The sequence below is a fragment of the Tenebrio molitor genome, chromosome 7 (genome assembly GCF_963966145.1).
Source record: "Tenebrio molitor chromosome 7, icTenMoli1.1, whole genome shotgun sequence".
Taxonomy (NCBI): Eukaryota; Metazoa; Arthropoda; class Insecta; order Coleoptera; family Tenebrionidae; genus Tenebrio; species Tenebrio molitor.
The window spans coordinates 15,716,210-15,730,911 of NC_091052.1; the positions used below are offsets into that span (position 1 = coordinate 15,716,210).

Genomic DNA, 14,702 nt, shown 5'->3' on the forward strand with positions numbered 1-14,702 from the left:
ATCAACTTTTTTGAGGGCGTAATGAATTCATTATGCCCTCTTATTACGCCCCGGTTGTTATGGACATGTTTACGTATCCTAGGAGTTATGATTCAATTATACTAAAGTGAAAAATAAAATCAGTTTTAGGTCAAAATAGTCACCGACAAGTCGACCAGTCCAACTTTGCGTAATCCCTCGCTCGCTTTAAATAACAGGCGAACCAGCTGAATCGTGTTTATAATTTGTTTCAAAATCAAAAATCCACCAACACTGCATTCTACCTCGAAAATACAACCGACAACGTCGCCAAATTTTGTATTTAGTGTGTTTGAAAGTGTCAGAAAAACGTGGGGTTACGAAATAAAACTGTTGACAGCCGTTTTGGTCGTAGTTCATCGTGTTTTTTAAATTCTTCGAAGCACTTAATGAACGCTCGCTTTAATTTAACGGTTAAAAGATTCCTTGTTTTTCGAGGCATTTTTACAACGTGATCAAGAATGACTGAATCTGTTGGTACCACCGACGGTAAAACAAATGAAGGCCTAGCCAGACCAACCCGTATCCCGGAGTTTGTCGCGAACCAATCAGGTGCAACTACATACACTCGACTTTTGGTTTTTGTTTGTTTCTAGGGAGAACGAAAATAACAAGAAAAAGTTTTTTAGTTTTTTTATCTACGATCGCGTAAAAAGTAGGCACTTTTTGCACTAAAAATCGTTGGCAAAGTTAACGTTTAGAGAAACTGACGGAATCGTTCTCTAAAAGTTTTTAGAGCACGATTTCTCGCTTTTATGGCACAGAACTGTCAGAATACAACAATCGAATTTGTTGGAAACATTGTTTAGGTTGCTAAACGACGTGGTTCTCAAACGACTTTGGTTATTCATGAAATATTGAACCAATGAATTATTTTATACAAATTTATGTTGAAACCGGTGTGATGATCTCACGATCGTAGATAAAATGTTGTAAGACATACGTGTAAAAAGTTCCTTTGTTGCACTCACATCTTTTAAAATACTCCCTCGTACCTCGGTCGTATTTTAAACCCGTTCGTGCAATAAAGGATAACTTTTTATACTTATATCTTAAATAACTATTAGACGGATCAAGTGAAAGTGTACTCGTTTTGTCGATCCTCGTAACGGTTTTAATTATTTTCTTTCCCTAAACTCCGAAGTTTGTGTCCAATACATTGTTTCCCCCCTTCCAAAAAAAACGCGGTGGTAACAGTAACAATGAAAATTTGAATGATTTTGGTACCACTGTAATCTAAACGCATTTCCGGTTGTCAGCTTTGACAGAGTTGACAGGCGAATTTGACGTTTACCATCAAAGGGATATTTTTGTAATAGCATAAACATACCCGACATAACCTATTTTTTTTTTAATGTCGTGTCAAGTTAAAACATCCGCTCAGTGCCAATTACGAAACAGAAAAACACCAATATTTTTCAATTGTTTCATTGCCAACAGACTCAGTCATTGTTGATCACGCTGTATAATTTGATATTTGTGACTCACTGAAGGTCAAATTTTGGCGGAAGGTTAGGCCAACCCAGAAAAATGAAACTTATTCTAGGGATTTCTTTTTTTCTGCCAACATAATTCAACAGGTGGTGGATGTTTGATTTTGAAACAGATTATAGGTGCGAGCCAGGGATTACGTAAATTTGGACCGGTCGACTTGTCGGGAACTATTTTGTCCTAACCCTGCATATAATACAGATGGTTATGAAAAATTTATTCTTAATACAGTTTGGAATAAAGTGATTTACATCTAGTTACCTTTGCATTACCCTTGTAAAAATACGAAATGCCGCTCTACAAAAAAAGAAAATATATATCCAAATTCCAAATGTGATTTATTGCGAAGGGATGATATGAATGCAAAGTAAAGGTCAACGCCTAATATGGGATGTAACATGTGTTGACACTTTGGCTAATTCTTACATAAGAAAAACTTCCATAATTGCAGGATCAGCTGCCGAAGAAGCAAGTAAACGAAAACATGTCAAATATCAAAATTTAATGTCTGGAAATTATATTTTTAAAGCATTAGCTTTCGAAACGTTAGGTCCATGGAGTTTGGAATGTAAAACATTTATCGATTTCGTTGGTGCAAAACTTATGATTGAATCCGGAGATTCTAGATCAAAATTTTTCTTCTACCAAAGAATCTCATTGGCAATTCAACGTGGAAATGCTGCAAGTGTTTTAGGCATTCTGCCTTATGTAACTCCACTTGAAGAAGTGCATTGTTTATGATTTATATGTATATGTACATTTAATTATTACTTGTTTATTAAATTTTACTACATTGAAAAAAAAATACAAAGTTGAGATTGAAATTAAAAAGGAGCTAACAAAAGCAAGTCACAGCTAGTGTTGAAAGTGGCCACCAACGTTTGTTAATTAAATTTAGTAAATTGTAACAATTGTCAATTCGATTGATGACATTTATTGACAGAATTAATAGTTCGGCACTTCGAAAAAAAAGTATAGCGGTACAGGAAAATTTACATGTGCAAAAATTCCAAAGGTAACTAGATGTAAATAATTTTATTCCACACTGTATATTTTACAATAAAAATGACGATTCAAACAATACATAATAAATTTTTCTAGAATTAAAAACCAACTTTGCTTTAGGTTTACTTGGGTTGATACATTAACAGTCTATGCCAAAATCAAACAAACACACTAACACTGCATTCTAATTCAAAATTCAAATCGACAATGCTGTTTAATAAAGAGCGATCAAATTAATTTGTAATCGAGTTATCCATGAATCCACAATAGTATGTCGTTACTTGAACTCCACGCTCCAATAAACACAGCTTGAAACACAGGTTAGATCTCGACATATCAATGCAAAAGACATATGATATTGGCCGTATGTCGACAGAGATGGAAGTATTTCTGGTTGTATATACCTACCCGTTTCAACTTAAATTTGGAAATTATTGCCGAAACTCGGCCAAACAGCCAGCAACGCTGTATGTCCATTCTTCGTTATTGAAAACACCATTACGAAAGTAAGAGTAATCTTTTATGTTCTGAACTAAAAATCAATTTTGCTTTAAAATTTGATTGATAGTGACAGTTATTTGACGTTTATTAGCTGAGATACGAGAGATACGAGAGATACACTGTCGAAGTCATAGCCGCCCCTTATCTAAGTAATTGTTGATTGCACCGTATTTATAATCATTACATCAGCGTTTGTCAGTTACGTTAGTTTATTTAAAATTAAATTGATCCAGTTCCTTACTTCAAAAGTTCTAATCTGCTCCCTAAATTGCGTTGGATTATAGTTGACAGAATCTTTCAGTTTGGAAACCTCAATTTGACAATTTTTTTCGACGTACAACCAAATAAATAAATAATTACTAACGGTAGTAACTTTTGTATTTGACAGCCTAATTTAAGAGGTGGAAATTTTTAAATTTTGGCACAGACTATTATACGTCTACACATTTTATTATAAGGTGATAGGGTGAAAGTGCTGCTGCCCGCGGTCTTTTAAGCCATAGAGGTGACATCCAAGGAATGCACCTTTTTAATTTGTCTCCAGGTACGAGGCAGATTGGTGGTAGGTGACAGGTTGAGAGGAGTTGTTAGTTTAAAAGTTGATTCACTTTTGCATGGCAAAAACAATAATAAAAATAAAGTTTAGTTGAGTCTAGATTTATTTAAAACGAATCGCTACATCTTTCTGTACTTCATTATTGTGGAGTAAAATTACATAACAGCTCTTAAAAGACCTCATCAGAAGTACCGCAAACATCATTTTCTCCAGGCAAGTTCTCTTGAACTATTTCATAAAGCTGGTCAAGTTTGCAGAAACTTGAACACCCCGGAATGGTTAAAATTTTTGGTGTAGCTTTGGTGTAATCTTGATAATACAGCTGAAAAAGATTGTTAGACATATTCAAATCAGATTTTTTGACAAACATACTTTTAATCCGTAGTCGCCGTCAATGTTGTGGATTTCAAAAAATATCGTAGCTCCAAACGGAGGTACATGTCTGTAAAACACATTCAAAATTCTCAACATTGTTCCAACATTAAATTCGTGAGCCGAGTACAAAAAAGCCTTTCTTTCTTCAGGTAGACTGCCGTCACGTTTTGATATGCTGTCTTCTAGGATTTTCTTAAGTAAGAAACCTGCAGACAATTTTTTCAGGGTAGGATTTGCAGTGGAGAATCCATAGTCCACAGACGCTCTTCTAAGAGTTCTGAGTAAATTCCAGTCGCCCAATCAGGCAATTGAAGGCCATAATCGTCCTGAAGCACGATAGGATAATAATTAAGATATAATTAAATACGTCAAGCTCACTTCGCTTTTGAGGGTGAAATAAATACTTCCTGCATCTCTTGGCGTGGTAACCTTAAAACCGGCATATCTGCTTAGTTCTTCGTAAAGATTCTTGTACCCATCTCGTATTTTTTGGGCGTCTTTAGATAAAACATACTGGAAATATGCATTGATATAATTGGCACAGTAAGAAGATGCGACTCCTAAAATGCCCCCAGCTTGCTCAATGTAAAACGAAATTGGTTGCCAGTTTAGATCCGGTGAACCGAATTCGGTGGGAAGTGGAGGAAATAGTGAAGCCAATACCAATTCCAATGACATTTTTGTTTTTTTTAGATTCGTCGAAATTGCGTAGATTACGTCGGGGCTGTACTGTTCAGGAATTAATTGGCCGTAGGTTTTCCGAAGATATTTACCAATTTCATATTCTGTTTGTTTGCCTTTCTGTACTGGAAAAATTAACGTCTATTCCTTTCATGTTAAAAAATCATACTCACATTAGTTAATTGACTGTATCCGATAGGTTCGTATGTTTCTAATAGATACAAATCGTTCGGAAAGACGCTTGCTTTATCCGGTGTGCGATTACCATGTCTAAATAGCTAAAACGAAGTGTCAAAAAAATTCAAATTGGATTGACTTGTACTTACGACGTGGAGTAAAACTAAGGTGTCATTTTTTTTGTTGCAACACGACCTGCTAAAATCGCAGTTGAAAAAATGCAAACAATTTGAAAAAGAACTAGTGTTCTCTTCATCTTCGAAAAACAAGTTGAAAGCGCCAAAAGCGAGGTATTTAAAGCCAATCTTGAACAATCTTTTTATTGCAGTTAATTAGTTAGGTAATGTTTCACAATATTTGCATATAATCAGACCTCGTCTAATAATCTCGTTTAATTTATTTGTATTTAATTTTGATAAAAAGGCAGCTCGTTAAGTACAGCCAAACATGAGCTAAAGCTTTATACAATAGCTTCAAACATTCATGTTTGTCGTGACACAATCCATTTAATAAATTGATACACTTTTATTGTTTTTTATGTTCCAGATTTTCGCAAATACTATTATCGTCAAAGATGTAACTGCAAAAACAGAATGCTTTATCATTTTTCATTTTATTAGTCAAATTTTTTAAAACTCATTTAGCGTTTTTTAGAAAAGTGTGATGTCATGGACAACTTGGTGGTGGGAAAAAAATCCAAAAAATAAATGCTATTAATGTTGTTTTATTGTTACAATGAAGAGTCGCAAATTGTGACAGGAGGACTCAATATTGTTAGCCTATTTGTTGAAAATATTTACTTGGTCGCGTGTAAACTTCCAGAAGGGCATATTCAATGACATGTTTGGGTTGTTAAAGTAACATTGTCTTCAACACAGGTTCTTCAGTATTAAATGTCTCAACTTCTAGATGATCATCACCTGGACCAATATACTGAAAACGCTAAAAAAAACTCTTATGCCAGACATTATTTACAGTAATCTTGATTCTATTATCTTCCCTGTTAAACTCGTGTCTCAGCATTTCAGCCCCAACAGCAAATTTCAATGCACAATAGACATTCAAGATCCGGAAATCCGGTACCGAATGGCCCAAGAGGCTGTTAATGTGGAAAATATGACCGTCAATTTTATAACGACGCGTCACTATAGTGGCATCTCTCGTTGCTACGCACAAACCAAAAATGTTAATGTCGAGGACTTCCTTTCAGATTTTGGAGTTCCCATCACTGAGACTGTTGTTTAGCATTATGCCTGCGTTGTTAATAACGATGTGGATAGGATTGTAATTGTCACACACGTATCTACTTGAAAAATGAAAAGGTTCTGACAATGTCCTTCTCTTTGGACACGTCCGCTTTGACGGGGTGCAGTTTGTGCGTTTTGTTGCTCAGACTCGGTCGTTGGGCCTGCATCGCCGGTCGATTCCGGCAACAGACACACCTTCACCCTATTAAATAAACATTACCTTCCAATTTTCCTTCAATATTATCTATAAAAAATTGGGATGGAGCCGAGTCGAAGACCCGGCCTAGTAACTTACCCGACATCAATTTAAACCAATCTGAATTGACCTGAGATACCTACCTAATTTTCTGTTAAAATTTTTACCAGTTATTACCGCCGAACTATAAACACGTAAATAACTTTATAAGCCGCCATATTGGACATTCTCGCAAATAGTACATATCATTTCCAACATAAAAACACATGCCCTTTCAACTGGTAATGTCAAATTTCCATGTCACCTCATTATTTTTTCGAGCAACCCCCACCCTCTTCCACCCCTCGTAGTCGGATTGACACCAAACTCTATTCGGTGGTCACTATTACAGAATTATTTCCAATGGCAAGATCCGAGATTTTTTTGTTAAAAGTTTCAGCAGTTATCGCCGATGAAGACGTAAATTACTTCATAAGTCCGCCATATTGGAAAAATCCGCAAATGGTAAACATCGTTTCCGACATAAAAACACATGCCCTTTCAAACGGTAAAGTCAGATTTCCATGTTCCCTTATAATTTTTTCGACCTACCCCCACCCTCTTCCACCCCCCGTGGTCCGATTGACACCAAAAGCTTTTCAACTCGAGAGACCACGGGTAAGTTTGTGTTGGTCAAATTTGAAAGCAATCGGTCAAAGCATTTTTGAGTAATCGTGGGAGAACGAAAAGTGGGACAGACAGACGCACAGACAGACGCACGGACAGACATCATTCTAAAAACTTCATAAACGTGTTCAGAGGACCTCAAAACGTAAAGATCTGATGAAATTAGCAATTCGAAATTTTGGACCGATCACAATAACTTACCTACCTTTGGTCGGGTAAGTTAAAAAAGAAATGAATGAAAAGAATATGCGATCATTAAAATGGTTGTGCAGCACGTACAGTCCATTTTTAAATTATAGTCTGATGAGTTTAGTCATGCTTAGGCCGAATCAAGAAGTCGACATGACCCAAGCGTCTTTTCCCATTTCGTGCGTTTTTGGGTTTGTTAGCAGGGAATGTTTACGAAGTATGAATGAAAGGCTATTTCAACAGTGGTACTGAACAAATTATATTAATGTGAGGTATAGTGTTCCCATTTCTAATTTGATTTTACTACCAGCCCTGTTGTCAGGGAGTTAAATACCCCGACAATAGGCAACTACCCCCATAAATCCTAGGACTGTAAAAGAAGGTCTGTTCTCTGACCAGGTTACAATATGTTCACTATTGCCAAAACCACAACCCCAGCCGAAGTCTTGTCTTTTATAGGGTGGCTCGATGTGAGAGACGTCTTGATCAAAGCTTTAGGACCAGCTCACGCCATCTATATTCACGTTTATATCTTCCTGGGTTGCATGATCGGCTTGACCCTCTTCGTGGGTATTGTTATTGGCAACTATTCGGAGAACAAGGGCACTGCGTTGCTCACAGTTGACCAAAGAAGATGGTGCGATCTTAAGAGAGACTAAGAATCGCTCAACCTTTGGATCTACCTCCACGACCCGATGGGAAAAAATTTCGAGTTTTCATTTACGATATCACTCAAAATATCAAATTTAAAAGATGCATAGCTATGATGGTGCTGATTAACAGTGGTTTGCTGGGCGTTACAGTATGCAAGATCTTATAAAATTGTAGTGGAACAAAGAAGAAGCCCACACCGATATCCTGGCAACAGTGGGAATGATATGTACGCTATTATTTCTGGTTGAAGTTGTTATGAAAAATATTGGTTTCACGCCCAGAGGTTATCTCCAGTCACGAAGAAATCGTTACGACCTTTTTGTCACAGTTATGGGTGTGATCTGGATGTTCTTCCACATAATGTTCAAAGTACGCCCAAAAAGTGTTCTTACTATTAGTGTTACATTTCACATTTTAGAATGATCTAACATACTTTGTTGGTTTTATGGTGGTCATACTGAGATTTTTTACAATAACGGGGAAACACGCGACTTTGAAGATGCTGATGCTAACCGTTGGAGTTTCAGTGTGTAAAAGCTTCTTCATCATATTCGGAATGTTTCTCCTCGTTTTTTTCTACGCTCTGGCTGGAACGATTATTTTTGGGACAGTTAAATACGGTGAAGGGATCGGAAGGTAGAAAAAAGTGAGGTTACAATGTGAAAATAAAATGTCATTTTTTTCAGGAGAGCCAACTTTGAATCGCCTGTAACAGGAGTAGCGATGTTATTCCGTTACAGGCGAAGACTGGAATAAAACAATGCACGATTGCATGATCCAACCACCTTATTGTACCCCCGCAGACAACTATTGGCAAACCGATTGTGGAAATTTCACCGGGTCTTTGATTTATTTTTGGACTTTTTACGTCATCATTGTCTTAAATTTGCTAGTGGGTAAGCTTCAAGTTGAAAAGACACATTTAGAGAATTTGATCAATCACTTCTCTAGCTATTATCATGGAGAACTTTTCACTCTTCTATTCGAACGAAGAAGATGCGTTGCTGTCATATGCTGACATCAGAAATTTTCAGAATACTTGGAACATTGTAGACATCCATCAAAGAGGTGTGATCCCAGTGAGAAGGGTAGTTTTATAGCCAAGTGTTCGTATAATCGTTATTTTGAAAAATCTAATGCAGATCAAATTCATATTGGGACTTTTGAAAGGAAGATTAGAAGTAGATCCGCAGAAAGATCGACTGCTTTTTAAACAAAGGTGCTACGAATTGGAAAGATTACATAATGGAGAAGATGTGACGTTTCATGACGTCATTAAGTAGGTTAAATTTAAGTGTACGACTTGAATTAATCTAGTTTTTGTAGCATGCTTTCGTATAGATCTGTCGACATTCGAAAAGCTCTGCCATTAGAAGAACTACTAGCGAGAGAAGAATTCGAGTACATTATCGAAGAAGAAGTGGCAAAACGAACCATCAGAACTTGGTTGGAGGGTTGTTTGAAAAAGATAAGATCTACAAATGTTAGTAGAACACTTTGTCCGTTTTGAATGCTCAGTTTCAGTTTCAGAAACAATAAAACAGCTTAATTGCGGGTTTAAGAGCAACGAACGAAATGATAAACATGCCTGAAACGACGGAAGAGAAGAAGAATGGACCGCCGGACCAAGAAAGCGAAGCTGAAGTCAAAGAAACGGAGACAAGAAAACAGAAGCTTGTCACTCTGCCGAGATCTGACAGTATCGGGAGTAGTTCCGGGAGGAAATATTTGGCACCGACACTGTCCGATCCTGCTGCGAGGACAGAGAAGGAAAGAGTTGCCACCAAGAAGAAAAATAATCGACAGACGGGTACTAATTGTCGAGTTTTTCGGCATTGTTATGTTCCATCTTTTAGTTTTAGTGGTTAATAAAAATCTTCCTCACTTGAATGAGACGAACGAATCGAACAGAATGCCGAGAGAAGTTTTTAACAACAAAACTACGGTTCCAAAAGCTTCGAATGCGCTGCACGAAATCAGGGATTGGTGGAACGAGCAGCTGGCCTACGCATCTCAGTCTAGTGATGAAGAGTAGCGTTAGAAATGAGTGTCCCAGAATTATTATTGTTTTCTCTGTATATTTTATAACAAGTGTTTATTTTTGATAAATGGATTTTAGTCGCTCAAGATTTTATTGATTGTATTGATTGATCGAGATTTTTATCGCGATTTTAATCGGTCACCCATCTCGATTTTGGGAATGAAACGATTAACATTATCTCGTTTTCTAGATATTAAATATCTCAAAAGCAAATAATGACGAATATCAATTTAATAAGAAATAAAACTGGAATGTTTTTGTTTTGTGTATTTATCTAACTATTAAACATTCAGTTTTATAACGGTAAATATTAAAATTTAAATGTCTTTGTTTTAACGAAATCGTAGTAAACACATTCCGACAAAAATATTAGAAAATTCGACAAATAATAACAGTTGAAATAGTGATTCCTATTTTTCACAACATCAGTCGAAAACATGAAGTCTGTTGCGTTATTTTCAATTATTTCCGTTGTGGTGTCAGGTGGGATCATAGATCTTGTTCCTACAGACTCAGATACTCTGGTTCTTCTACACGTGGTAAATTTTGCACAACAACGAAAATGTATTTTTCTTACAAGATTTTTAGTTATTTAGACATGGTAATCGAACACCTGATAAGATGAGTCGTTTTCCTACCGACCCCTATTTGAACGAAACCTTCCAACCCTTCGGTTACAGTCAACTGACAACCGTAAGTACCTTTTGTATTACCAAAAACGTAGATGAGTCAATATTTGTTCCGACAGAAAGGAAAGACAACGGAACATGCAATTGGTCAATATCTCCGCTTAACTTACGGCAGTTTCATCCCAGAACAATACACGCCTGAGGTAGCTTACTCAATTTCGACGAACTTTAAAAGGACGAAAATGTCGCTAGAACTGGTACTCGCGGGTCTTTTTCCGCCTCTTCTCACGGACGTATTTTTCGCCGGTCTAAATTGGCAACCGATCTCGTTTATCGTCGAAGAAGAAGAAAATATAATTCAAGTTCCTCTAACTAATTGTGCCAATTACATACGACAGTTTTATAAATATATGTTAACAGCTGAAGCTGAAGAAATTACTGCCGCTTACAAAGAATTATACCAACAGCTCTCCGAAGCTACAGGACTGGACGTGAGGACGCCGGAAGAAGTGTTTGGCATTTATGAAACACTAGAAAGTGAAGTAAGTTTAAAGATTTTGTGGATCTTGTGTTTCAATCGATGATTTAGCATGATTATGGATTGGAGTTGCCGGAATGGACGAGCGGTATTTTTCCGACAGTGCTCGAAGAAGCTGCAGCTGTTTACTTCGAGTTTGCCACGGCATCTTCAGGTCTAAGAAGATTAACCGCTGGTTCATTATTGAAAAAAATTGTACAAGATAGTTTGTCGAAGCGAGATGACACTTTGGGAGCAGAGAAGAAACTTTTCTTGTATTCGGCGCATGATTTTAACGTTGCTACAGTTTTGAGAGCTCTCAATGTGTTTCACAGACATGTACCTCCCTATGGAGCTACTTTATTCTTCGAGATTCATAATGTTAATGGAGTTTATGGTCTCAAGGTTCGTACCAAAATGCTTCACACATGATTTAATTTAATTCAATCAACCCTGATTCCAGTTGTATTATCAAGATTACACAGGATTAACTCCCAAACTTCTTACAATTCCCGGGTGTGACAGTTTTTGCGAATTGGATAAATTTGCAGAGCTGATATCTGATAATTTTCCCACCCAAGTGGACGTCTGTACTTTTAATGGAGAATTATTGTAAGATAAAATAAAACTATAGGTATATATTTATATTCTTGATTGACAAATAGATTTTTGTATTAGTGTTCAATAAAAATTGATTAATTAAACTGATATTGATTTGTGGGAGCCTTAGAAACTATGGGTAAAAGGTTTGAAAGAGTAGCACAAGAATATACACAATGAGTGGTTTTGTTTTACTTACCGCAATAGAAAAGTATCTGCGTGAAATAAAAGGAAAAGTGATAATTTTTTATATAAAAACGTGAGATTAAAAATGTCCTTGATTTGTTCGCAATTTGTTTAAATTCGATGAAATATTTGAGTTCGGTTTAACACAATTATGACGACAATTTACTAAATCCTAAATGACGCATTAAAATGTCACGCACGCCTTGTAAAACAATAAAAATATGAAAAAAATTCGAAAATATAAAAAATAAATAAAAACACTTCAACTTATTGTTTGTAAATCTAGATTTAACGAAATAAGTCCAAAAATAAACAACTCACAGTGTTAGACGTAAATTTATCATGTCGAATTTCATATTATCAACTTTATACATAAATTAATGCCGGGAAGATTAACTATAAACCCGTAAATCTCTGACTTTATTCACATATAATAAAGATCCACCCGTTAGTCAGGCAAATACCGCCATAAAAAGATTGTTAAAAATTGGGTTTAAATTCTCGGTCGGGGCACTGTCCAGTTGTCAGTTTCATCATGAACTCGGTCCTAATTTCTTTCCAATTTCTCGCCTTTTTTTCCGCTGCGATCTCAGCAGGTCCTGCTGGTCCAGGGAAAAAAGACAACACGTTGGTTCTGCTCCACGTGGTAAGTAAAACGATAGAACCACTTAATTTCTTTACCAAAAATTTAGTTATTTAGGCACGGTAACCGAACTCCAGACAAAGTAAGCTTATTTCCAAATGATTTGCATATTTTGGAAACCTACGAACCTATCGGTTACAGTCAACTGACCGTCGTACGTATACATCGACTATTTTTGATTACGTCAGGTTAAATTTAATTTTTTTGAACAGCAAGGAAAACGGACTGAATATGAAATTGGAAAATATTTGCGCAAAAATTATGACGACTTTATACCCGATCAGTACACCGCTGATGTAGTCTACGCCGTATCGACAAATTTCAAAAGAACCAAAATGTCTTTACAACTAGTTCTCGCTTCGCTTTTTCCTCCGCTTCCAACCGACGTCATCGACGACACATTAAACTGGCAACCTGTTCCTTTCAATATTGAACCGGGCCAAGGATTAATAGGAACATCCATGTCTTATTGTCCCAATTACATCAATAAGTATTACAGCTACGTCTTGTCTGAAGAAGCTCAAGAAATTATTGCCGGGTACAGAGACTTGTACGATCAACTCACCAAAGATGCCGGTTTCGATGTGATCACACCGAAAGACGTGGCCAACATTTATTTCACCCTCAAAAGCGAAGTAAGTTGTTAAACGAAGCTTACAGCTACAGTTAAATGTTTTCCGTTTAGGAAGATTACGGTTTCATACTACCAGACTGGGCGGCCGAGATTTATCCAAAAACCATTGAAGAAGCAGCATCTGTTGACTACGAGTTTTCCACGGCAAATGCAGGCCTGAAAAAACTATCAGCCGGTAGGGAGTTTAATTTGTTTTATACGCAATTAGACAGTTGTGTTGCAGGATTCTTGCTCAAGAAAATCCTTCAGGACAGCGTGTCGAAGCAAAACGGGACTCTATCAGAAGAACGAAAAGTGTTTTTGTACTCGGCTCACGAGTTTAATGTCGCAACAATGTTAAGGACTTTGAATGTATTCTACCGACATGTGCCACCATTTGGAGCCACCATATTTTTCGAAATTCACAATATAGAAGGACAATATGGGTTAAAAGTAAGATTAAGGTTTCAGTTTTGTACGAAATTTACATATTTACTGTTTCAGTTGTTCTATCAAGATTACACCGCAGAACGTCCAAGACTTCTTACAATTCCGGGATGTGCGAGTTTTTGTCCTCTTGAAAATTTGTATGAACTGGTGGGAGAAAATTTACCTACTGATGCTGATGTTTGTAGTTCTACAAACGAAATGATGTAACTTTATGTAATCTTGAATAAAGCAGTCATTGAACTTTATAAGTTTAGTCAATTATTCCATGAAAAGTATAAGCAAAAAGTACAAAATAAATATGAAACATTATAAAGAAGCGCTTTCAGCTCATTGTAGTGTTTTAATTTCAAAAATTTCAAAAAATGAAAAATACAAATATACAACGTGCCGCACTTGATAGAAATATTGCTGTATTGAAACGCGACACCGGAGGCGAATTTGCTGGGTTTACAACTTACAATTAAATAAATATTAATGCAGTTTCATGATACTCTTTACCCCTAGAGATAACGAAAGTATCAAACTGTCTTCAATTAAGTACGACACACTGTATATTAATTATTAGCAATTTTCATGGTGAAAGTGATGAAACATTTGAACAGAAAAGGTGGTTTTGGTCAAAAACGGAACGATAGAAATGTTTCATTAACATTTATTTGAACACATAATACACATAATCAGTTTTAGGATAAAATAGTCCCCTACAAGTCGACCAGTCCAACTTTGCGTAATCCCTCGCTCGCACCTAAACACGATCCAGCTGGTTCGCTTTAAATAATAGGCGAACCAGCTGAATCGTGTTTATGTGCGAGCGAGGGATTACGCAAAGTTGTTCTGGTCGACTGTCCGGTACTATTTTGTCCTAACCCTGTACATAATACAGATGGTTATGAAAATTTATTCTTAATATATATATTTTACAATAAAAATGGCGATTGAAAGAATACATAATCAATTTTTCTAGAATTAAAAACCAACTTTGCTTTGGGTTTACTTGGGTTGATACATTGACAGTCTATGCCAAAATCAAACAAACACACCAACACTGCATTCTAATTCAAAATTCAAATCGACAATGCTGTTTAATAAAGAGCGATCAAATTAATTTGTAATCTTGTTATCCATGAATCCGAAATCGTATGACCTTACTTGAACTCCACGCTCCAATAAACACAGCTTGAAACACAGGTTAGATCTCGACATATCAATCGATTCGCAAAAGACATATGATCTTGGCCGTATGTCGACAGAGATGGAAGTATTTCTG

At 36.4% G+C, this 14,702-nt stretch overlaps 2 protein-coding genes and 2 pseudogenes across 2 annotated transcripts; 3 read left to right on the top strand and 1 right to left on the bottom strand.

Moving 5' to 3' along the window:
* Positions 1–3,696: 3,696 nt before the first annotated feature.
* Positions 3,697–6,218, bottom strand: LOC138135049 (venom acid phosphatase Acph-1-like; annotated as a pseudogene).
* Positions 6,219–7,509: 1,291 nt separating this feature from the next.
* On the top strand, positions 7,510–9,897 carry LOC138135050 (sodium leak channel NALCN-like; annotated as a pseudogene).
* Positions 9,898–10,029: 132 nt separating this feature from the next.
* On the top strand, positions 10,030–11,647 carry LOC138135196 (venom acid phosphatase Acph-1-like). Its single transcript, XM_069053866.1, has 5 exons — positions 10,030–10,336; positions 10,386–10,490; positions 10,546–10,968; positions 11,016–11,348; positions 11,407–11,647. The coding sequence occupies exons 1-5, from the start codon at positions 10,235–10,237 to the stop codon at positions 11,557–11,559; spliced, it is 1,116 nt and encodes a 371-aa protein (XP_068909967.1). The 5' UTR covers positions 10,030–10,234; the 3' UTR covers positions 11,560–11,647.
* A 529-nt stretch (positions 11,648–12,176) lies between these two features.
* Positions 12,177–13,663, top strand: LOC138135195 (venom acid phosphatase Acph-1-like). Its single transcript, XM_069053864.1, has 6 exons — positions 12,177–12,375; positions 12,422–12,526; positions 12,585–13,007; positions 13,058–13,181; positions 13,230–13,438; positions 13,490–13,663. The coding sequence occupies exons 1-6, from the start codon at positions 12,265–12,267 to the stop codon at positions 13,640–13,642; spliced, it is 1,125 nt and encodes a 374-aa protein (XP_068909965.1). The 5' UTR covers positions 12,177–12,264; the 3' UTR covers positions 13,643–13,663.
* Positions 13,664–14,702: the final 1,039 nt, after the last annotated feature.